Source organism: Xyrauchen texanus, chromosome 3, assembly GCF_025860055.1.
Source record: "Xyrauchen texanus isolate HMW12.3.18 chromosome 3, RBS_HiC_50CHRs, whole genome shotgun sequence".
In the NCBI taxonomy this organism is placed as follows: Eukaryota; Metazoa; Chordata; class Actinopteri; order Cypriniformes; family Catostomidae; genus Xyrauchen; species Xyrauchen texanus.
In genome coordinates this window covers 33,285,430-33,310,083 of record NC_068278.1, presented here as the reverse complement: position 1 = coordinate 33,310,083, position 24,654 = coordinate 33,285,430, and the positions used below count along the sequence as shown (strand labels likewise).

Below are 24,654 nucleotides of genomic sequence, written 5' to 3'. Positions count from 1 at the left end.
GTGCATCGTGGCAGTGGATGGTCACGCCGAGACACGTTTCACAGGCTTAGTTAACCACGCTTCTCTGACTGGTGAAGCTTTCTTTGCTGGAACATGGGTAATGTAGGCTAGCCATTTACCAGGAGTTCTACTATCAAACACGATTTTTAAACAATTTAGTTGAAATAATGTGGACTGATGGCTTCAAGCATATAGAGCTTGTAGTCCAAAAACTCAAAAGAGAATTCACCATGGGTTCCTTCGGGACCTTCCTATGGGTTTTTATAATGGGGTTTTTGAACTGTTGTAAACATTAGTTGATGATATCTGGACATTTTGTTCTACAACATAAATGACACGCAGTCATACATCAAACGTGAATTTTGAAGCCCATTGTGAAGCCTTATTGAATTACATACTTTTTTTTTAAAACACACGACGGCTTCAAAATTCACGTTTGAGGTACGACTGTGTGTAATTTATGTTGTAGAACAAAACATTCACGTATCATCAACTAATGTTTACAACAGACCTTTTATGAAACTTAAATTGAAAAACCCCATTATAAAAACCCATAGGAAAATCCTGAGGGATCCTATGGCGAATTAGACTTAGGGGTTTGCCTACAAATTGACGGCCTGGCTGAACGGCTTTATACTATTTATCAACAATCTCAGAGCTCATGGTAAGTCTATCTTTAAAGGTTTATCGTTGAAAATCAATTAGTCTATGGAAAATATTAATACATGAGCCTATTTTTTTCATCATGCAGAACAACCCAAATTTCTACCAAAATACTCAAGTTACTGTAACAGTTACTGTTACCACTAGCGGCGGTGGTGGTGGCGTAGTGGGCTAAGCGCATAACTGTTAATCGGAAGGTCACTGGTTAGATCCCCACGGCCACCACCATTGTGTCCTTGAGCAAGGCACTCCAGGTTGCTCTGGGAGAATTGTCGCTGTAATAAGTGCACTGTAAGTCACTTTGGATAAAAGCGTCTGCTAAATGCATAAATGTAAATGTACTACTGTAAAATTGTAATGAAGAGGTCTTGAGGTCTTCTTCAGGCATTCTAAAAAGCTTTCTGAATCTTTCTGTCATGATGTTGATTTTATAATTTTTCTGAATGTGGTGCCTGATTCCATTTACCACAGTTTGACTGTAGGTAAAAATATCAGCATATGTCATTTTTATGAGTGAACTTTAGGGTCTACGTACTAAAGTAAAAGCTTATGGACAAACACAAAGGGTCAGTAAATAATTTAATAAATTAGTTACTCTGGGTACAAATTTGTAGGGGTGGATTTAACAAATATTTTCATGGTAACTGCACAATGTGCCACTACAATGCAACCATATCTCTACATGTAGATGAACACTCTTGACTCCACCCTCTTGAGCACGTGGGCGTTTGAATAAGCTTTATTTACAATCACCACTAGAACAACCGTCATTTCAAAACACAAGATATTATTAAAAGCGGGTAGGTATTATGATCACACTATTAAATGCAAAGAAGTCTATATTTGTTGAATAATGTTGCTTTCGATGTAGAGAATCTTATACGAGTGCTAAAATAATAAGAAACAGCGTTAGCCCGTTAATTCTACGTTAGAAAACAAGCTGTGCTGCAAATGAACCAGCCCCATCACAGCTCTTATATGCTTACTGCATTCTTTGTTTTCTGTAGAAATGAACATCCAGAATGTCAGAGACGTTTATGTATTGAAGGTGCCGCATACTATTTTATAGATAAACAGAGAATGTAGTCTAAAACGGGCGTTAGCGGGTTTGCTAGTCTTTTTTTCTCTGGGTTGCTCAAATTGACATTAAGCATGCTCATTTGCCGATCATGTGAAATTGTGTGTTGTTCTCGAAGATTAACGGCTGTTTCAATCATACTGGCTTTAACTTGTTTTGAAAGTGTGCTGGATTTGTTAGAGATCAAGATGCGTTATACTGTTGCTTTGAATGCTGTGATTATTCAGAATGTGTGTTATAGTTTGAAAATCGTCCTATTCTGTACCTCATTCTAAAGAACGTTTTATGGGATTCCAATTCGAGTTGGGTTTATTGTTATGAAATAACACTGTAATGATATTTTAATAATAATCATCAGCTGTGGGTTGACATAAATTAACTTTATTAAGCTAATGGGCAATATTTGCAACATTTCTATACTATATAAACCACAATAAACTAACTACTTTCTCAATCTGAGTAATTATTAATGTTACCTTTCACTTAAACACAAATCAAAGTCAAATACAACAATAGCTAGCAATAAATAATGTACAAGATATCATAATACAATAAAACACTGCTGAGGTACAATTTAAATAGTTGATTACATACAGCATTGGTGTATGCAGAATGTACAAAATCCAGACTAAACCAATAACTAGATTAACACAATATACTAGAATATTATGAAAGATACAGTATAAAATGTTAGATATGAAGTTTAAAACAAAGGAACTCGTTTTTTTTTTTTTTGCCTCCACAATTTAAAGGGAAAGGTCACTCAACAATGAAAATTCTCTCATAATTTATTCACCCTCATACCATCGCAAATGTGTATGACTTTCTTTCCTCAGCAGAACATGTACAAAGATTTTTAGAAGAATATTTCAGCTCTATTGGTCCTTTTAATGCAAGTGAATTGTGCCCAGAAATCTGAAGGTCCAAAAAGCAGCATAAAAGTAATCCATAAGACTTCAGTGGTTAAATCTATATCTTTGGAAGCTATATAATAAGTGTTGGTGAGACACAGATCAATACTCAAGTGCTTTTGTACTATAAACATCCATTTTCACTTTTACATCTGAAAGTAACATGTGGTGCCTGTTTAGTTTCGCTTTCAAATCTGAAAGTGAATGTGGAGATTGATAGTAAAGAATTACATAAATATTTATCGGTTTCTCAGCCACACATCATATTTCTTCTGTAGACATGGATTTAACTTCTGGAGTCATATGGGTTACTTTTATTCTGCGTTTTTCTGCTTTTTGGACCTTCAGATTTCTGGCCACCATTCATATGCATTTTGTAGAAGAAAGTAATACACATCTGGGATAGCATGGCGGTGAGTAAATGATGAGAGAATATTCATTTTTGGTTGAACTATCCCATTAAATATCTGGTTTATGTTTGTCATTTTAATTGATTACATTTTTATACAGCACATAATTCACCAATGAATAAGCCTTTATAGGCAATTGCTCATATTTAGTTTGACACTGCTATTGCAGGTCTAAAAAGTAACCACCAGTGCTGCATTTTTTAATGTGAGCTACAATGTGTTGAATCTGATCGATCATTTTCCACTAATATAAATCACTCTTTTTCTCTATCCCAGGTACAAATCTTTATTTTGCATGGGAGCTAATCAAAAGGGTTTGGCTCAGTTTGAGGAACAACTCAACAGTTATTCATAACTTCTGTGGCAAACCACTGATTCTGAGCAACCGATGGCATCGGAGGAGATGGAAGGCTTGTGCCCTTTGCCAGAGGTAACCGGCATCAAGGTGGAGCCACCAGTCAGCATGGGCTCAGCAGAGGATGCCAATTCACAGAACACCATGGGCATAAAGTTTATTTTACCCAATCGGTTTGACATGAATGTGTGCTCGCGCTTTGTGAAGTCATTAAACGAAGAAGACAGTAAAAACATCCAGGATCAGGTGAACTCTGATTTGGAGGTAGCCTCTGTGTTATTTAAAGGTAGAGCAAATGAATGGAGCAAAATCACTTTTCGTGTTATCTTTCTTTGAGTTTACTGTAGGTTGTCCGAAAGGGTGATGTCTTTCTGTCTTTTCTCCATCAACAGCAGAGTGCAATATCCAGACATCTTCCTCACCTGGTATTCAGGTCAGGCATGTGTACACACCATCGACCACCAAACATTTCTCGCCGATAAAACAGTCCACCACGCTCACCAACAAACACCGTGGCAATGAGGTCTCATCCACACCATTGCTTGTTCACTGTAAGTCTCCATATATATCTCATATCTGTTTTTCTCAGTAGTACTCATGAGCACATTCATGAGAAATCCTCAAATATTTGTCAGTCCACACTTTAAATGTATAACCAAGAATAGCTTAAGGGTAGAAGACAACTAAAAATATATATCTTTAAAAAAAAATTACAGACAGAGGTAGTGAGATTTTAACCTCACTGTCATTTATTTAATACTCTTTTTTTTTTTTTTAGCATTGTCTATTCACCAGTTGGCAGCACAAGGTGAGATGGTGTTCTTAGCAAGTCGAATAGAACAAGGTTAGTTTTCTACGTAAACATCCCTTATGTCTTTCAAGATTAAAGTTATGCTAAATGAGGAGCGGTGTGTTACATGATTGAAATATTGACACTTACCTTCCTGTTTCACTTTAAATTAGAGTCAGTAATAAACCTGCAGGATGAAGAGGGATTCACCCCATTGATGTGGGCAGCAGCTCATGGCCAGATAGCCGTGGTGGAGTTCCTATTAAGGAGTGTGAGTGCAACATGACAACTGCGTACACATTCACACCATCAGTTCTTCAGTGTTGTCTATGTACAGCCCTTCACAAAGATTGCTGCAGCATTATTTTAATGAGCTTCTACTTTGATGCTTGCCAAACTATCATTGTGATAACATACATTTTAATTTTACCCACCCCTAAATGTTGTGTAAAAAGCAGTCACGTTTATTTATAAAGCACTTTAACAACTAAATCATAGACCAAAGTACTATACAATTAAGATTAGATTAAACAAGACAAACTTAAAAACAAGAACTCAAACAAACTGTAAAAACAAAATGAGGTTGGTCGCTTTACATGTCATTACAGTGCCTTGTATTTAAAGTCTAGGCCTTCAGTGTGATTCATGCTATTAAGAAAACACAGTTTCACAATGAATAAGACATCCTGTGCCTTCGGACATCATACATTATGTTGCAGCTAACTAATAATACCAATTGACATTTTAAAAATATGTCCACGCACGAAAGCCAGAACTTGAAATGACACTTAATGCTCAAGCAAGCCTAATTTTAACTGCAGCATGACCGTTTTGTGAAATGAATGTCTCCTGAACAGACATTCAAAAATAATAATTTTTTATTTGAATCTACCAAGTTGGTCTATAATACCTGAAAAAAATCAATCTAATAATATGTGCGTTTTAAATGTTGCTTGCAATAAATTTCTCAAGTTGAATGTGGGATATTCATACTTTATATTTCCGACCATAAATGCATTCCATTCCCCGATATTCGGAAGATGATGTTTAAGGAAACAAAACTGCAATGCTCCTGTTAGCTTAGCAGGTCATAAGATATGTCTCCTAGCAACCCAACTGATAAACAATGCTGCAGCGCTAGCATTTGTACTTCAAGTGTACGATTATCAAAAGAGATTATAATGTTTTATACACCTGTTTCTGCAGGTGTTTGTTAAACAAGCTTTAATATCATGTAATGTGAAAAAAAAAATTATCGATATTACTTAATAAAGTGAATGTTTATATCTTACTTTGTATATCTCCCTGAGTGTCTACATGTTTGTGTGACATCATGCACCTGCATATTCAGATGCAGCATTACTGAACCACAAGTCTTTACTTACAATCTTGTCTGATTCAAAATGAAGCAAAGCATGTTTTGAGTATTTAAGGTTCGTGAAACTTAAATATACATAATTGCTGACTTGTTATTTGTGTTATATGTTATACTTGTAAGACAATATTTTGTTAAATAGAGAATTTTTATATTTAATATTTTTTTTAATCAAGGATGTTTATCATTTAGTTTCAATAATAAAAAAATTAAAACACAAACTTTTAGTTAAATCTTAAAAAATGAATATTAGGAATACCTGTACACATACTTATTTATGTGATTATCAAATCAGCTTATAATGTGGCATCATTGAAATGCATAAAATCATGTTGTTTATGTTCACATTAACCATCAGAATGGGGAAAAAATATGATTTTAGTGATTTCAACCGTGGCATGATTGTTGGTGCCAGACGGGCTGGTTTGAGTATTTCTGTAACTGCTGATCTCCTGGAATTTTCACGCATAACAATCTCTAGTTTACTCAGAATGGTGCCAAAAACAAAAAAATTCCATTGAGTGGCAGTTCTGTGGTTGGAAACACCTTGTTGATGAGAGAGAGGTCAAAGGAGAATGGCCAGACTGGTTCGTGCTGAAAAGCAGTTTTCGGTAACTCAGATAACCACTCTATACAATTGTAGTGAGCAGAATAGTATCTTAGAATGCACAACATGGCAGTCCTTGAGGTGGATGGGCTACCATAACAGAACAACACGTCGGGAACTTTATTGGGACCATAGTGTTCCTAATTAAGTGTTTAGTGAGTGTATAAATACACTGTACCTGGCGCAGAGAACAAAAGTAAAATTTTATTGACAAATCTCCAGATACTCACACTCCTTTCCTTTCAGGGTGCAGATCCTCATCTTTTGGCCAAGGGGAGAGAAAGTGCTTTGTCACTGGCCTGCTGTAAAGGGTACACGGATATTGTTAGAATGCTTATCGACTGTGGAGTTGACGTCAATGAATATGACTGGGTACGTGGTTCACATTTCTGATTTCATCAAACAGCCTATTTAAATGTAAGATTTGCGAATGGCAATCACGTGTCATTAACGTTACATTTGATTAATTTTTTTTTACAAAATGCTGGTTTAAAAGTTTGTAAGATTCTTTTTCTTTTTTGCTCATTTAATTCCAGAATGGTGGAGCTCCATTACTCTACGCAGTACATGGCAATCATGTTCGCTGTGTGGAAATCCTCTTAGGTAAAAGGCTTACTTTGCATTTTTATTTTATTGCATTCCAGTAGTTTTCTTCATAGGTTCTCAAGTTTGGTTCACTGTAATGTAATGAATATTGTTTCCAACTGAAAAGAGAGTGGAGCTGACCCAACCATGGAATCTGATTCTGGTTTCAACGCTATGGACATGGCTGTGGCTATGGGCCATAGAAATGGTAACTATTAAATGATTACTATAAACATAAAATGCCATAAAGCCTAACTTTCTTTAAAAAAAATACCTTGAGTACATATGGACAGATTTGTTTGTTTTCCAGTCCAACAGGTCTCGGAGGCTCATCTCCTGAAGCTTCTACAAGGTATCAAAGAATAACAATGGCAACAAAGTAACAGTGAGAAAGAGGATATACATGGAGACTCGGGGAGAACATTCTTTTAATGTTTAATATCAGTGAACTGATATAGTGGACAATTTTGTTTTGCACATTTGTGAAACGTACATATATTTATTTAGTAAAAAAATTGTGTCCTTTAATATTTTGCATTTATTTTAAGGATACAAAGGCACAGGTAAACACAGTGCTGACATCCGATTTTGAATGTTGCTAATCAGCTGATGTTTGATTTTGGTCAGTTATGTGTGTTTTGGGTTTATGCCACAGATCTTTACCTAGTTACATTATTTACTTGAAAATATATTTAACTAAATTAAGCTGTTGCACATTAAACCAGACTGGAATTAAGAATGGCTCATAAAATGATCTGTCAAGAACCTAATTTTGGGCACTATTTGAATTAAGCAGGTGGAAAAATGACTGAAAAGAATATGGACAAAATCTGGTTGTATAATTTCAGATCAAGAGATCCAAGTAGTAATTCAGCAGTTGTCAAGGTGACACTTGTCAATGTTTGCAACAACAAAAAACAAAACAAAAAAATATATATATACGTTTACATACTAGATTCAATGCAAGTTTGGTGCTACAAAACTGTAAATATATTTATTTTTTCACTTTTATTTAAACTGAAGGACATGTCTGAATTATGTCTTATTTATAAAGACAACTTCAGGAAATTCTTGAAACTTTTAACCACAAGTCATAAATGACTTCAAAGTCTACTTGTCCAAAAATAAGGCAGCCCTTTCATCTAAATGTGCTTTATACTGTAGCAAGTAATTCACTGTATTTCTCAGAAATGTATTTCTAAAGTCTTTCTTTTACATCTTTGGACCTGCCAAACAATTAAGAGTTAAATGTAGGTTAAATAATGTTTCAGGTAAACAGCATGGTGTGAACTGGGCCCCAATAAAAAAAAAAAAAAGACAAAAAGAAAGTGTATTTAATAAGCGTTTTGTCAATAGCAAATATTTATTTCCAAATGTTGATTCAGATAGGCTGCAAACAGAGCCTCAGTAACAGGGAAGGTGGGAGGCAAAAATGCCTCTTGGACCGCACAAGCAAACAAACACACTGTGCATGAAGCCATGTGGTACAAACAATCTCATACTCTCAGCATGGACACAAATGGGTCACATCAGTGCACAAGATATAGGAGATTTGGGGATGTAATATTTATAAAAAAAAAAGTCCCACATGTCTCCGCTGAGACCAGAGGTTTCAAACGCCTTTCCCATCAAGTTAATTTGCCTCGTTCTTTGAAGCCTCATCAAAATTCTCAACAAGATCTGCAAAGAGAGGAAACAAGCATTTGATAAAACAAAATCATATCAACATCATATAGACAATGACAATTTAAAGGGTATATGATGGGTGAAAACACCATGGTTTAGGAAGATCCATGAAAGTCTGACAATCCAATCAGTTTTAAAGTGACAGGAACTTAATCTCATCTTTGTGAAACAACCTACTAGTGTTTATAGAAACATATGGAAAGGTAAATTCTAAAGTTCTCAGTTTCTCTGCTGAGATCATTTTGTGTGGTAGGGTTTGCTATGCTACCAATATTTTGGCTTCTGCACGATACCAGCACTGGTACCTCGGTATCGATATTATAATCAACAAATAAAATGCCTCAGATTTCTGATGAATTTACTCATAAAATGACAATTAAAAGAACTGCATAAAGTCTCACAGATACAAATGTGTTTTCCATGTAAATGTTTCTTGATTCCATGTTAAATGTTATGATCAAATTGATACATACAGCTTTAATAAAAAATATATATATATATTTTTTTTAAATGTTATGTTATTTTTGGTCAAATAAAATGCTGAATAAGAGTTTAACGGTATTAATGATAACATCAATGAAAATATAATCAGATTACCTGTTACTGAAGGCATGCTGATGCATGAATCACAACATGCCGATAAAAACACATGCATTTGTGATATTGCTAACAGATAATAATCATTAAAACAACCATTTAATATTAGATTATTAGTATTATTGCTACTCTTTGAATATAAAATTTGTATTCAGTAGTTATATTTTTCGGTCTTCAATTTCACATCCAGTTGAATTGAAATTTTACTTTAGATTGACTTATTTTGACAGACCATTGAGTTCTTTGTTTTTGACGGGTTAGTTATATCAAGCTTCCCATTAATGCTGAGATAATCCCATCATGACTTCAGAGCTGAAATCTCCAAGCTGCACCCGGCATTCAATTAAGTGTTAACAGCCGTTTACATTCTAAACACAATGCATGAAAATTAAGCACCAGTAGTGTGTGGTGTGTTGTGTTTGTGTAAAGCAGATGACAGAGCAGAGTGGCACCTTGTTCATTCTGCAGCATACAGCACATGTGACTGTATAATATTTAATGAAATTACATCCTTTTGCTGTTTAATGATCACACTTGGCCATGTCCAGATGTTTTTTTTTTTTATTTCATTTTCAAATTGTCACATCACATTTTATTTAGCTAATGACAGCATACTGTAATATGGTACCGAAATTAGCAACAAGATAATATCGTACCATCTTAATTTTTTGGGTATCGCAAAACTTTGTTAGTACCGGTAAACCATGCAACCCTAGTATGTGATTTCCACATCAGACACGAACGAGCACAGGGGGACTCAAAAGTCCACAGCTGTAAAAATGGAACCATAGATGATCAAAAGCAGGTTTTCATTTATGAGATGAAATCTGATAAATGGGACATCAACTATTCTGCTCCAGGGTGTCAAGAGTAGAAATCACTAACAGAAGGCTGGAGTTTGATTGTTTTCAGAGGGGACAGAAAAGGTTGAATCTCAGTTATGGTACAGCTGTTAACCCTTTGTCATCATGTGGCCAAGCTCATTTTGTAGTATCGGAGATGTAATCATACTTAACATTTGTGAGACTTTGGTTACTGAGTGGCGTTTTCCCTGGGAGGAGAAGTGGGGAATTGTAATAGCAACCTTATGTGCTGCCCCCCCCCCCCACTCGCTTCAAAAAGAAAAGCAAACCAAGCTTTCAGTACTCATAAACAATAGAGAAGATTTTAAACACTAGTCCATGATGGCACTTTCTAGAGCCAAAAACGAATTGCCTAAACCTTCCTTTTTTGGGCATTACTACACTGCAAGCAGAGTCACTATGCTAACATAAGAAAGCGTGCTCTGCTTACATTACCACACACAAAAACCCCATATGGTAAAGATTGCTCTACAAGCAAGAATGTATATAAAAATACATCAAAATACACAAGATATAAAAAAACATTTTAGCAAATAAGCATACTAACCTGGAACATCATCATCATCATCATCTTCCTCTCCACCAGCTACGGGTGCCTTTCCATCACCAGCTGAAATGATGGGTGAAGATTTAATGTCAACACGGTTTAAAATCATGTACTCATTTACAATTTTAGTTGGTGATTCTAAAGCATTTACTGTCAATCAATAACATATCCAAGAGTTTCGATCTTAAACTAACAAAACAAGAAATAAGCCATTGGTTCTAAATGAAAAGGATAGTTCACCCAAAAATAAACATTCATCAGTTACTCACCCTCATGCCATCTATGATGTGAATGACTATCTTCTGCAGAACACAAATAAAGATTTTTAGAAGAATATTTCAGCTCTGTAACTCCATACAATGCAAGTGAATGGTGATCAGGCCTCAGAAACTCAAAAAGGAGATTAAGTCAGCACAAAAGTAATCTATATGACTCCATTGGTTTAATCAGTGTCTTCTTAAGCGATCCGGTTGGTTTCGGGTGAGAACAGACCAAAATATAACTCTTTTCTAGAATTTTTACTGTTAATCTTGACAGCAGTCTCCTTGGCGATCATGCTTGCAGAGACTGTGAAAAAGGAGTTACATTTTAGTCTATTCTCACCCAAAACCAACTAAATCAGAAGACATTGATTAAACCACTGGAGTCATATAGATTACTGTCAGAGTGCTGACTTAACCTCCTTTTTGGGGCTTCTGAGGCCAGACCACCATTCACTTGGATTGCAAATGTTGAGAATTTTCAATTTTGGGTGAACTATGCCTTTAAGTACTATTAAGGTGTTTGGTAAAACGGTAAGCCTGCTTCAAGCCTTTCTATCAGAACAAAGTAATTTAGTCAAGGCCTGAATAGCCAACTGCACATCTATTAAAACGTGTATATTCTGAAGGAATAGATAAACCAGCAGCTGTGACACCCCTCCCCCATACATGTGCTTTTAACTGTTAGCAAGACACACAACTATGACTCTGTGAACTTATTTCACTATGGTGCTTGCTACATAAAATGAATGGCAATACACCAAGCAAAAAACGGCTTTAACTGAATCACACACCTTGTTTGGGTAGGGCCTCTGCAAGTCTGCGCAGACTGGTAAGGCTGTCAGCACCCAGCTGATTGAGGATAGAGGGCAGCATCTCCGTGAGCTGCTTGGTCTCAGCGTGGCCTGTGATGGTGAAGGTGTTCGCCGCAAGTGAGGCTTGCACTTTGGGATTGTTGAAGTGGATTACCGTGCCCTGGTTTGTGAACATATTCACCTGCAAGGTAACAGTGCAAAACATTTCAGAAAACTTTAGTTGAATGGCCAAAATATGCATCTAAACAACATTTCAGTTATTTGCTGACTTTTTTTTTGCTGAATAAAACATTACCTCCTCAATTCCCGAGATGTTGTTTACTCCCAGCTTTTTAAGGGAGAACTGGAGCTTCTTGTCATCTGCAGTGGCTGTTCTGTGGACCACCTTCTTCTTTCTGCGGGCGGTACCCTAGCAAAAAAAGCAGTCAATACATTTGAGGGGAACTACGGTTGGGTTGCATACAACTATTGAGTAAATAAAAAAAATATAAAAAGTTAAGCCTTTTCCAATTTTTCGTGTGGGTTTTTCTCTATAAGCTCAACACATCATACAATCTCGCTTACCTTTCCACCGATGCGAACCTGTGCCTGCAACTTGGCTAATTTCTCCTGATTCATTATTGTTTCTTTCATCTGTAAGACACACAGAATGATGTCAGTGGTGTTGTACAGTGCAGGATGGAGTTAAGGGTACAAATTATTTAATGGGGTGCGTCATAAATGACACAGATGAAAAGGGTTTAGTCCTCAAAAAAATCTTCTAAACACATGTAACACAGCCAAAACTAAACCGCTAAATTCGGGTCCATGCACAAAATTCCACTTAAATCAAATAACGACGGATTTATATTAAAAGCAGCGGCCTGTAAGAAGGGTCAGAGAGGAAAAAACAGAGATGGTTTATCAGGCCTTCTGAACGAGCCAAACAAGAGCGACCGCTCGACTAAAGTAAATGAAGTCTGGTAGTTGCGCGCTACATCACGTCGACACTCACCCAACGATTAACAGTTTCAAACTCAAAACAATACGACGGATTGGCCTCCAAACAAACGGTGAAATTCCTGAACGACACAGAAAAAGCGTTAGCCAATTGATAAAACGTAGAAACTTATGAAATATCCATAACAAAGTACTTCGTCAATGAACGTTTTTAAAATTAAGATCTCCACAAATTAAACTGGATAATATTATGGAAATCGGTCGGCGTCTGAAGACTCGTGGCGTTTGTTTGCAGTGAGCTAGCAGGAGCGCTAGTATCTCATGCGCTATCAGGCCTGTCTCTACCGGCAGGGCCGAGTCTCACCCGAAACGATTCCGGCACCTTTCCACTGGCGATTCCTAAAAAAACAGCAGCCGCTTTGGGTAAATACGATTCTTATTTACCTTGCGCCGCGGAACCAGCAGTAGTTGTGTAGGAAATATAGTATTTTAGAGCTCCTCACTGACCTGCACGCTAGCAGCAGACACACGCGGAGAGTAAGATGGAAGCGAGAGAGGAGGACGGATGTGACGACAGGGCTAAAATGAGACGCAGTGGGCTGGAACTTGAATTTCTGCCTGCCTCTCTGGGCCACGAATAGAGTTCGGTCAGTATTGTCGGATGCATTCTGTAAAATGATGCTTTCATTTTATTAGTTACAAGTGAGTTTAAATTACACTATACTAACAAGAAATAACGACACCAATTATTATTATAGCAAATTAAATGGTTAATGTGAACACCTGTTATTTATTATTGCCCTAGTTGTAAGCCTTCAAGTTTTTACCAAAAATATCCAAAACGGGGCTTTGCAAGCGAAAATAAGTTTTTGGAGAAAACAGGTTGAATTGGTTTCCGTTCTCAGATGATTAAAATGTATTTTTATATAGCACCTTTTAGTAGCCAATTTCAAATAGGCTAGTGAAACATCATGCTTTTTACACAAAAAAAGTAATCCACTACAAATTATTAACTACTTCTGTAAAATTTGTAAGTGGGTTACTTTACTAATTACTTCATGGGGAAAAGTAATCACATTACTAATTACTTTACTTTCATGTTACTTTCTAAAACACTTTAAATTTTTGTTGTTTTCCTGCTCAACAAATTCAAAATGAATGTCTATTTTCTCCTTGTTCATTGTCGCACACCCTTCAGCTGTCACAAAAATGCATATGAGTGTTTTAGAAAGTAACATGAACTTATGAATTCACATTTTAACTGTTTTACACCTAAATCATATATTTTTAGAAATATTTGTAACCCAAGTAATGTACTTAAAAGTATTACATTCATTGAAAGTCAGTAACTGTAATCTGATTAAAATAATTTATAATGTAAAGCATTAAACTACTTGATGTGCCTAAAAGTAATTATATATGATACCGTCTTAAATACTTAACACTATTGCTTTTGGTGGACTTTTGGTTAACTAAAGCCTATACAGGAGAATATATGATTTTACTTTAAATGCAAGGATACCAGAATGTGTATAAATAACTATTAATATATATCACGTGATTTCTTTTAGTGATCAGGGGCAAAGGTGTGATCTGACCATATAGCAGGCCTTCTGGAAAATAAAATGAAAGAGGGTGGATTCTGCATCATAGTAACATCTTTCTGTTTAATGACAAATCTTACTCAGCCAAAAATATTAATAAAATACATTTAATAAATAAATAATGATACAAATTATCAAAAAGTGTAAGACCTTTTGGCAGGCTTTTAAAGAATAAAGTCATCACACTTTTGCCAATGGGTTTAAAGCCCTAAACACTAAAGAAATTATGAAACATGGAAAGTTCAGGATTTGGATGTTTAAACAAGAAAACAAGTAAATAAAAAGTATATAAAACAAAAAAGTATTTATCCCATGAAAATATGAAGTCATGTCAGAAGTTCCACTCCTCATGAAACGTGGAAGATTGGCTAGGCTTTTTCATGTGAATGTAAATTTAATTTGTGAACGTAACTAAATATGTGGGAGAGGGAAGTGAAATATTTTAAAATATTAAATACTTTTCACACTTGAAAAGTTAGAAAACACAATCCAAATGCAGAAAAATATATCATTTTATAAATGCATTATCCATTGGAGGGCAGCAGATTTTTAAGCACTTTCAAAACGCACTGATACACATTATAACTTTAAGTAGGTTTGTCTTTGCAATTTATGAGTTGCATTTTTCGAAAATTCAGATTACATCCATGGGATTTGTCACCGAGTGGCAGGCAGGGATTGGGTTCGCGCGTCGAGTGCTATGGTACCCCATGGCACGGAAGTCGCATGGGCTCACCGCTTCAGAAATGTAGAAACACTTTAGTTGTGGTTTAACCATACGAGCCCTGACCCGGCTTACCGCGTCCTGGTTCTCAAAAATTCAATTTCATTCACTCGCACGCGCAAAACAATTATGCCACAGCCAATAGGAACAGCGTTGGAACAGCAGTCCTGATATGAATCGAGCATCCTCCCATATTTGAAAATGTATCTTATTAATATATATATATATATATATATATATATATATATATATATATATATATATATATATATATATATATATGCTACATGAAATTAAACTGTAATTCATTTGTAATCATATTTAAATAAACCATTTGTTCGGTTTCACTATGTTCAGGGTTCATATAATGTAATGCAAGCAAGAAGCAAGTGAAAGTTTTCTTTCCTGAAAAACACGTTTGGCCGTTCTTTAACATTTAATTGTGTAGATCCTTCTAAATTAAACCGAAATATAAAGCCTCTTTACGCAAGGTTATCTGCCTTTGTCTCTGATCTAAAAGTTTTATATCCGGCTGCTATTTTAGATCGTAATATAGGATTATTTACAGCTTCCAACCTTTTCATTAAATAAAGCCGCTCATGATTGTGCTTATAACTGCCACCTTTAGACTTCTACCCCAGAATAAAGATTTTGTTTTACACTTACATGTAGCCTATAGCTTAATTATCTTGCATTTAGCATTTTATTTTGTAGCCGTGCAACCTTGCATCGTGCAATTTTAGTCACTGATATTTTCTTTTATTTTCCCCCCTTTTCATTTCACTTCTTTTCTTTTCAGCAATCTATTAACACGGATAATTTGACATAAAACACATCTAAAATACTTTTTTAAAAATCCCTGGAAAAATACAACGGACAGGTCACGTTAATTAAATGTTTATTAAATAAATACAGGCAATTCGAATAACTTTAATAAGTCAAAAAAAAAAAAAAATAGAGGCTACTCTTCGGTTCAAGGTGTAACCACCACAACTGCATTTAAAGCCAGGTTTGCTTTCAAAGAGAGATTAGATCAGAGATTTTCTTAGGCTATATATTGTTTTATTATTATTATTACTTTATCTAAAATAATAATGCAGGGAACAAAACTGAGGCGTAGCTGAGCTTTGATGAATTGTTTGAACAAATAAAAAGTTTACCTTAAGAATGATGAAACTGCCGCGAGATGGCACTAGTACAGTCCATAATATCTGCTGGAAGTAAATATGTTAAATAGCCTACACAAGCCTAACCACATGAGTTACCATAAAACGGCCATCAAACCGGACCAGATGTTTTTGTCATCATACAAAAATACCCCTTATACCCACGGGATCCTCCATAACTAACATGAAGCTGTAATAAAGAATGAAAAGATCATTTATTTTGAGAAGTTTGAAAAGTCCTCTATTTTATGTCGGGTCCACGAGTTTCTAACGGTCAGTGTTGTGTCTGTTTTGGACAGGAATGTTTTCATCACTCCTACCACAAGTTGTTTTAGTAACCAAATTTAAATGCAATTTCTCTCTGTTCAAATGTTTGTTATTTTCTTTGGCAGAGCGAGAATAACGACTTGGCTGAGTGTTGTTTGTTGGTTTGTTTTTATCCGAATAATAGTATAAATAAATAACTATTTAAATTATACCAATAGTATAACATTATTAGTAGTAGCAGTAGTAGCAGTAGTACAGTATTAATAAGCTAATAATAATACTGCACCATTATAGATGAACAGTTTAGTCAAATTAATATTTATTTATTCAAATAAGTAAGTAAATTAATTAATTATTGAAAAGAGTCAGAAATATATATATATATATATATATATATATATATATATATATATATATATATATATATATATATATATATATATATATATGCAATGGTTGTAATTGCTTTGTTAACCTCAGCAATTAAGTTTCACAGCCAATAGATTTTCTCTTTAACGCCATTCAGACTTTGAGAGAAATAGTATTCGGCTTTAAACTGACAGTCTAAAAACAAAAGTGGGAAAAGAAACCGAATGATGAAAAGATAGATAAAATCATTGTAGGCCTATAACCTGTTTTCATCCCAAAATAATTTCACAAAGGATTATTATAGGCATATCCGCATAATAATTGACTGATTTTATCCTGCTTATATTTAGGCTAATTATTATAAGCTGTACATATTCAACAATTGGTTGTGTCTTTTTAGGCATTAACAAGCTGGGTTTATTGTTATATTGTTTATTGTTTTAATTCTGGCCTATGAGAACGTTGTCATTATGAAAGCGGCGCCCAAACTATTCAACGACGTAGACTTTTTGCGTATTGTGCAGAATCAGAGCCTTCCAATATCCCGGTATATTCACAAATGCTCATATTTAAAAGAGGGAGAAATTATAATGAATATTGTGACTATTATTCGACAAGATACCAATATGAATTATGAATATGACCATTTTGGCCTCTCACTGTGGGGCACTACATGTGCCCTTCTTTTTCTCGAGCTCGAATGCTCTTTCGTGATCCGCGTGACTGATGCGAGTTAACAGCTGACTTTTTTCCATTACCAATGGCTCACGGATGATCTAGAGCACTCCCGTGTCACGCAAACTACGATGTATAGTGAGCGCAGACATGGGGCCCATGCGCATATGTGGAAGCATTTCAAAATCCACTCAACAACAATTCCATTATGTCCAGGAACCTCACGTTAAACGTTATGCCCAACATTGGGATTAGTTTATACGGGTGTCATCCTTTTGTGAAAAATATAACAATAGTCGGGGAGGGTCCTACCATATCGTTGTGCTTAGTTCGCTGATCTTCTCACATCTCCGAGTCTATTACAAAGACAGTTGCATTTCACCCAGTACATGAAAAATCCTGACGACAACCAAAGATAGAGATTAACTTCACAGTTCTTGGGGTTATCTTTCAAAGACCGTTTTCTGCCTGATATTTTTTATCTCCTCAATAGCAGTGGTGACGAATGGTTGTCATGTGATCAGGCAGCTGGTATAAAGCGTAAGGAAAGGTCCGCCCTCTTTGGAATCCTGATTTGGCCTTTAGGAGGGTCTCCCCCGATACTCCCCCTATAGAATAAGCGTGTGGATGTTGCGATCAAGACGACCTCTTGATTCGGAGCTGATATCAATCAATTAAAAGCCTATGGCACCCGTGACGCGCTGGCACGTCCTCTCTGCCTCTCACGTATCTGCTCGACGCGTCTTATGAGTTCTCCAGGATCGAAAGCGCAGGTAACACGCAGGCTCAGCACACACAGCGCTTCTCCGCCGTAGCCCAACAGGCGGGAGAGAGCCATGACTTTGAGCTCTGAGATGTCGGATGCGTCTGTGCTCTCAGAGGAGACCGACATCGACGTGGTTGGGGAGGGAGATGATGGTGACGGGCACACACGCTCCTACGTGGACGAGGTGGCTCAGATGCATGACGAGATCCTGCTCAACGGTTCCCCGCCTGGTGTGGATGCCTCCACCGCACGGGACCCCTACAAGCCAGCTACAAAAAACTCGCTGGTGAAACCCCCATACTCCTACATCGCACTCATCACCATGGCAATCCTCCAAAGTCCAAAGAAGCGTCTAACGCTCAGCGAAATTTGTGACTTCATCAGTAACAGATTCCCATACTACCGGGAAAAGTTCCCAGCTTGGCAGAACTCTATCCGACACAACCTGTCCTTAAATGACTGTTTCGTCAAGATACCACGGGAGCCAGGGAACCCCGGTAAAGGCAACTACTGGACACTAGACCCAGAGTCAGCCGACATGTTTGATAACGGGAGCTTTTTACGACGCCGGAAACGCTTTAAACGCCAGCCAGCGCCAGAACTTCTCCGGGATCACGGAAGCTTTCTCCCCGCTGCCGCTGCATACGGCTACGGACCTTACGGTTGCGGATACGGTCTACAGCTGCAGTCTTACCATGCGCATTCTGCGCTCCTCGCCTTTCAGCAGCAGCAACAGCAGCCGCCGCACCCGTCCCGGCATCCTCACACCGGAACTCTCATCCCAGCGCCTTCCCTCATGCCAACCACTACGGAGCTCGCCCGCTCGCGCTTCTATCCTCCACTAAGTCCCGGTCTTTCCTCCCCCATACAGAATGCTGCCAAGTCCCCGGTTCACCATTCACCTTTCTCCATAGAAAGCATTATTGGGAGTTCTTTAAGCCCAACGAACACGCACTGTGCCTCACGGACCTCGCCGGTGGTCCCAATGCTGCCGCCGACACTCGCGTCTCAGCTCTCCCCAAACCCACCACATCCACTACCGGGAGTCTTGCACGGACCACTGGCTTTACATGAAACCTACGCAAACAGGATTGTTAGTGGCACGAGCGGCTGTTAATTTCTTAACTAACATTTTAAACATTTCGAAAGCGATACACTCCTATGTTTAAGGTAGGATCATTTTTGTATTGTTTTGTTTATTTCATAAACGCAGCTGAATAGTGGACAGTAACACCTCCGTGCCTATATTCAAGCTGTGAAATATAAAATATATATTTATGTTAACATTTTAGTTCAATTCAATTTCCGCCCCCAACTTTTCGATGTTAATGTGATTGGGGTAATCACCGCAAAGGGCGTCTCAGGACAACATTTTTACAGGCTATAAAAAATATCAAATGTCTACAATTATATATTTTGTGTGAAGACACAAATGTTTTCTAGTTTGACTAAATGTTGTTTTTTTTTTTTTTTTTGTACTTTGTAATTAAAATTCACGAGGGTAAAAATCGTTTTTTATACGTGTACTTCTCAGTAGCCTAATTAGCATTGTACATTCTTTGGTATTGTATACTCGAACTGTGATATTTTTTACACGGTCTGATTTTCATTAATAATAAATATTGTTTTACAAATTAAATTGAGTGGAAATGAACTCATTGATAGACAGCAACACGGTCTGGTCTACAGCTTTAGATGTGCTAATAAGATAATACCACTATAGGCTACTGTGGTCTTACCAGGTATTTACTTTGCCTTGATCCTTTTGTATTCTGAAAATAAATACAACCATAGGCCTACTGAAAAAAATGGCAACCTTAAAATTTGCTTCATGTGGTGACTTCTAAATGAACTGGTTTGATTCAAGTCAAAAGTATTATTTTACTGAATCACTGAATAAACCTGAATACATTAGGTTACACCAAGAAAACACATTTTAGGGTTAGATCAAGTAGAAATAGCATGATAAAAATGCATAAATGTAGTCACTTCCAATGACAAAATAGGCCTTCAATTTCACAAATATCTATATGTTTTGAGAGGAGTAAACCTATTGGGTTGCTACACGAGCCTATATACTGTATTGTAAGAAAATAAACAAAAATAACATGCACAACAACAGCATAATAATAATAATAATAATAATAATAATAATAATAATATATTTTTATTAACACATATATGATGAGAATTTGTGTCCTTCTCAGCTCGTGTCAACTGCATTTGCTGTTACAGCAATCTTCGAGCTTTCGATGACGTCATTGCTTAAGGAAACAACCCACTGTGTATGCGAGAAGGCAAGAGAGACACACAGAAAGAGAGAAAGTAGAGGCGCAGTTGAACCCTAATATAAAGGTTACGAGGGAGCTGTGGTGGAAGGACAAGCAGGCGTATTTTGTCTCAATATGACAAGTTTAACTCGGTTAGTAGAAGATGAACTCCAGAACGCCTATGTATCTTTCTTTGCCAAGGATAAACGGATCAAATATAATCAATTTGATGATAAAGATGACTATTCGATGACTGTCCAGTTGAACGAAGGTCTTTGTGAGGGGTTGCCCATTTATCAATTGGAAAAGCAATGTGTGTTACCTATCCGAACACTGTAAATCTGCTGTGCATTGAAGGTCAAGAGCGTCTGAGTGATGTGCTACTGGATAACAACAGGATGACACGCTATTTATTTTCTGAAGCTTGGAGGGTACATAATGCCGCTTTGAATTAATAGTTTGAAGAAAGATAGCAGTTATTTAACATATTTCACATTTATACCAGATACCACACGAAATGGCTATGGCCCTACAATGACACTCAAATATTGTAGATTACACACATTTAGTCATTTAGATAGCAGCCAATATAATCAATTCCGTCTGTTCATGCAATTACCTCTGGTGTTCTTTATACCACTTTGAAATAATCTCCAGTCAATCAATCAATCAATCAATTGTCTGCATATTCCACATGATCACAAAATACTGTCCATTCAGATGTGACTACCCTTAAATATACCATTCTTGTTATATTCGCTTCTCATCTTCATGGCATATCGCTATGTTCTTTCCCACATTTATCTCCGTAATTATACCCAGCGACAGCATAGTGTCACTGGGGTGAGAAACGTGGTGTGTTGGGTGTTTCCCTGCCCTCAGGTCGATGATAATCTGCGTGATCTGATCCAGCTGGCCTTGTCCATGGGAGAACTCTCCTCTCTTTTGGTTATATGTGGTGTTAATAGGGGATTCAATTCACACAATGAGCAGAAGATAAAATAGTAAAATTGAGAAATCGGACAGTTAAACAGATGGCTAAATTCGTTAGCACGATTTATGTGTGGAGAAGCGAAAGAGGCCAGTTTGCTGAACTACAGCCATTGGCAGCCATCATAATTTACTGCCTTTTGGATGCCTACTACAGGATAATGGTTTGTAATATAGATAAACGACAATTAGGACCACAATAGAACATGTTTTGAGACCAACCCATATGACAAATATTGTTAGGCAATCACAAGGGGTTTAAAATTAGCAATAGTATACTTATGGAAAATAAAACCAAATTAATATTTGTTTTTGTGTTTCTTTGTGGCCCTGTGCATCTTAAATGTAAATGTAAATGCCTATCTAGAGTGGACGCAGAGGAAACGCACAGGAGAGATGGTTCAGTAGGCCAATGGAGCAGCAGGAAACGTTAGGCTACATGCACGCAAACAGCCACTATGACGTAATTGTTCAACTGCTCGCTGGACACAAACGTGACAAGGTTAAATATTCCACAGTAAACAGTTCAATTAAGAAGTTCATGTAGATACAGATGGGATTTTGTTAAATGGATTCTATAGTCTTTCGGCTGCTTGAAAGAGCTCAAGAGTGTCTCTTGCGCAACCATTCAGGCGTCATTTGGCTCGTGCAGCTGACCTGCAAAGAAGACCGTTCGCGTGCTCAAATCTGCTATGGCGTTGCCTTCTCGTCAGGCTCATATATTATAGATGGTTACTATGCTAGCAGCCTGGTGTGAACAGAATAGTAGTGTAAAATCTTAAGAGCAGACCTATAGCTAAGCTATCCTAAGACCAATGCTTCTCTTAAAAAATAATAATAATAAAAAAAAAACTTCAAGGCGCCCATTAAAAAATGAGTAATCTCAATAGTTGGCTGCTATTGCATCATTTTGAAATAATACACATACATCTTCTATTCCCGCGCGACACCCACTACACATATCGGACATGGAGGATAGATGAGGGCGCGATTTAAATAGAGACAAAGATCTCTTCCACCTGTCCTTAATTCCCCTTGACGATAAAACCCAGTGATAGCCTACAATCACACACGCACATTATACTTCAGTAACAAATAAAGACATCTAGGAATTGGTTGGTTTGTGGCTATGTGATTTGCCACACAATGAGTGAAACGGTTCAAAACAGTAGCCGATTATATGCTATTTATGTTTTATTTTTGACCACCAGTAAACCCAATATGATCACGTTAAAGCAAAGTGGCTAAATCCACATGACTATAGATTTCAATTGACCCTATGTTAAACATAACACGTTTCGAACAGACCAGATTTTTCATTTAGGTATTGAGTTCAAATCAGACCTCAATGTATATTTCTAAATTTCCAAATTTGATTTAACATAAAAGCGCAAGCATATTAGTTACGATTTACAAGTATTTTGTTAAATATATTAATAAAATAAAAATAGCAATCAAAACAATAATGTTGTCTCCGTCATTGCACTGGTCATTTAAAACAACCTCTCATGAGTAACATAATGGATGTTGTATTCATGGTTCAATTTTGAATAGTATGTTTGCTCTGTGTACACACACACACACACACACACACACACACACACACACACACACACACACACACACACACACACACACACACACACACATCACGACGTTTTGCTTTATTGTAATAATCTAACATGGCCTAATCTAGTTCATTTTAAGATACCGTTTTTTATACCAGAGTCAACTGTTGATAATGTAATAATTACAAGGTTTTCGTCACATATGCCTTTTGAATGATCTTGGCCTAATTTTGTTTAAAACCATAGCAATTTCAGTACAATTTAAAGAAAACAGCATTTGGTCACAAATACATTCTCATTTTAATAATGGTGAAATCATATATTTATAAATATTAGCTCATTTCTGCACTGATTAAATCATAGAGATGATTGTAATATATTATTGACACATTAATAACAACAACTATTATACTTGTAATAATAATAACAATTATTTTGTTATTATTATTATTATGGCTGTCGTTGTTTAATATTAAATTATTATTGTTATTATTACTGTGCTGTTATTTGCATGTTGTCACAGCACATTTAGCCTACTTTGATTATTGGTTATTACCCAAAAATCCTGAAACTAATAGAATAAATTATTCATGATGTACACCTCAAATTACGGATTGAGGAAAAAACGCTGGTACATATCCACCAAATGCATAAATGTACCTACCAGAGGGAAACGGCTCTAAATGCCTCGCCGCTTCTAAAATGTCTAAAAAATAAAATGATTAAATATAAAGTTTCAATGTCAACAAATAAAATAAACAGTAGAAGTAGTAGTAATAATAATAATAATCATCATAATAACAATAACAATAAAAATAATAATATGGTGTAAGGCATATATATATATATATATATATATATATATATATATATATATATATATATATATATATATATATATATATATATATTTATTTTCAAATACACACAAACACGCACTACACACACACTCATGTTGGTGCTGCTATACTTATGAGGAATCTCCACAGACATAATGATTTTTATACTGTATAGATTCTATCCCCTAAACATAACCCTCACAAAAAACTTTCTGAATTTTTACATTTAAAAAAAACCATAATTTAGTATGTTTTTTTTTAAGCGATTTGAATTATGGGGACACAAGAAATGTCCTCATAAACCACATTAATAGCATAATACCCTTGTAATTACCAGTTTGTAACCTTGTAAACCACTTAAACCTGCCCACACACACACACACACAAACACACAAACAACAACAACAACCCAGACAGGAGTGAACTACATAGTGAGCAAAATCCACAACAGAAATGGGGGAGTGGGACAGCAGCACCAATAAACCACAGGAAGATTCTACAGTTTACAAAACTTAAAAAGTAAGTAAACTTTTCAAAGACGTTTGATAACATTTTTGTTTTTAAGTATTCATTTTAATGTGGTGTTGCTGAGCTTGATCCAAAATTCCCAGTCAGAAGTTTATCCAGCAAAGTTTAAAGGTTATGAGGATCAGGGATATCAAAAGCCATAGTGTCTGAAAGCTAACAGTCAAGGTAAAGCACACTACAATGTCTACTGACACAACAATTACTGCACCGCATTTCACTTGGACTGAATGATGACAGTATATATTGTCTGATATGATATCAACAGTGCAAACTCCAGTATAACAATTACCATAAACATTTTTTGGTTTTAAATTATATTTGGGCTTTTTAGCCTTTATTCATGACAGTAAAGGCTGACCGGAAAGTGAAGGAGAGAGACTGAGAATGGGACATGGACATGACCATTT

At 36.3% G+C, this 24,654-nt stretch overlaps 3 protein-coding genes across 6 annotated transcripts; 2 read left to right on the top strand and 1 right to left on the bottom strand.

Moving 5' to 3' along the window:
- Positions 1 to 1,399: 1,399 nt before the first annotated feature.
- On the top strand, positions 1,400 to 7,967 carry ankra2 (ankyrin repeat, family A (RFXANK-like), 2). The gene is made up of 9 exons (XM_052102314.1): positions 1,400 to 1,463; positions 3,339 to 3,703; positions 3,810 to 3,968; positions 4,196 to 4,261; positions 4,381 to 4,478; positions 6,436 to 6,561; positions 6,726 to 6,792; positions 6,902 to 6,982; positions 7,085 to 7,967. Exons 2-9 carry the CDS (start codon positions 3,451 to 3,453, stop codon positions 7,138 to 7,140), a joined length of 906 nt encoding a protein of 301 aa, XP_051958274.1. The 5' UTR covers positions 1,400 to 1,463; positions 3,339 to 3,450; the 3' UTR covers positions 7,141 to 7,967.
- Positions 7,968 to 8,107: 140 nt separating this feature from the next.
- Positions 8,108 to 17,746, bottom strand: LOC127626514 (transcription factor BTF3-like). Of its 4 annotated transcripts, none has more exons than XM_052102349.1 (7): positions 17,599 to 17,746; positions 12,107 to 12,175; positions 11,838 to 11,951; positions 11,522 to 11,723; positions 10,737 to 10,769; positions 10,468 to 10,530; positions 8,108 to 8,454 (listed from the first exon to the last, which is right to left on the bottom strand). In XM_052102349.1, the coding sequence occupies exons 1-7, from the start codon at positions 17,599 to 17,601 to the stop codon at positions 8,408 to 8,410; spliced, it is 531 nt and encodes a 176-aa protein (XP_051958309.1). In that variant the 5' UTR covers positions 17,602 to 17,746; the 3' UTR covers positions 8,108 to 8,407. The 4 variants fall into 4 exon arrangements, with proteins under 4 accessions (XP_051958309.1, XP_051958318.1, XP_051958329.1 ...); XM_052102358.1 differs by lacking the exon at positions 17,599 to 17,746 and adding an exon at positions 12,989 to 13,045; XM_052102369.1 differs by lacking the exon at positions 10,737 to 10,769 and having other exon boundaries at positions 17,599 to 17,726.
- A 110-nt stretch (positions 17,747 to 17,856) lies between these two features.
- On the top strand, positions 17,857 to 19,722 carry foxd1 (forkhead box D1). The gene has a single exon (XM_052102303.1). The coding sequence runs from the start codon at positions 18,123 to 18,125 to the stop codon at positions 19,167 to 19,169; it is 1,047 nt and encodes a 348-aa protein (XP_051958263.1). The 5' UTR covers positions 17,857 to 18,122; the 3' UTR covers positions 19,170 to 19,722.
- Positions 19,723 to 24,654: the final 4,932 nt, after the last annotated feature.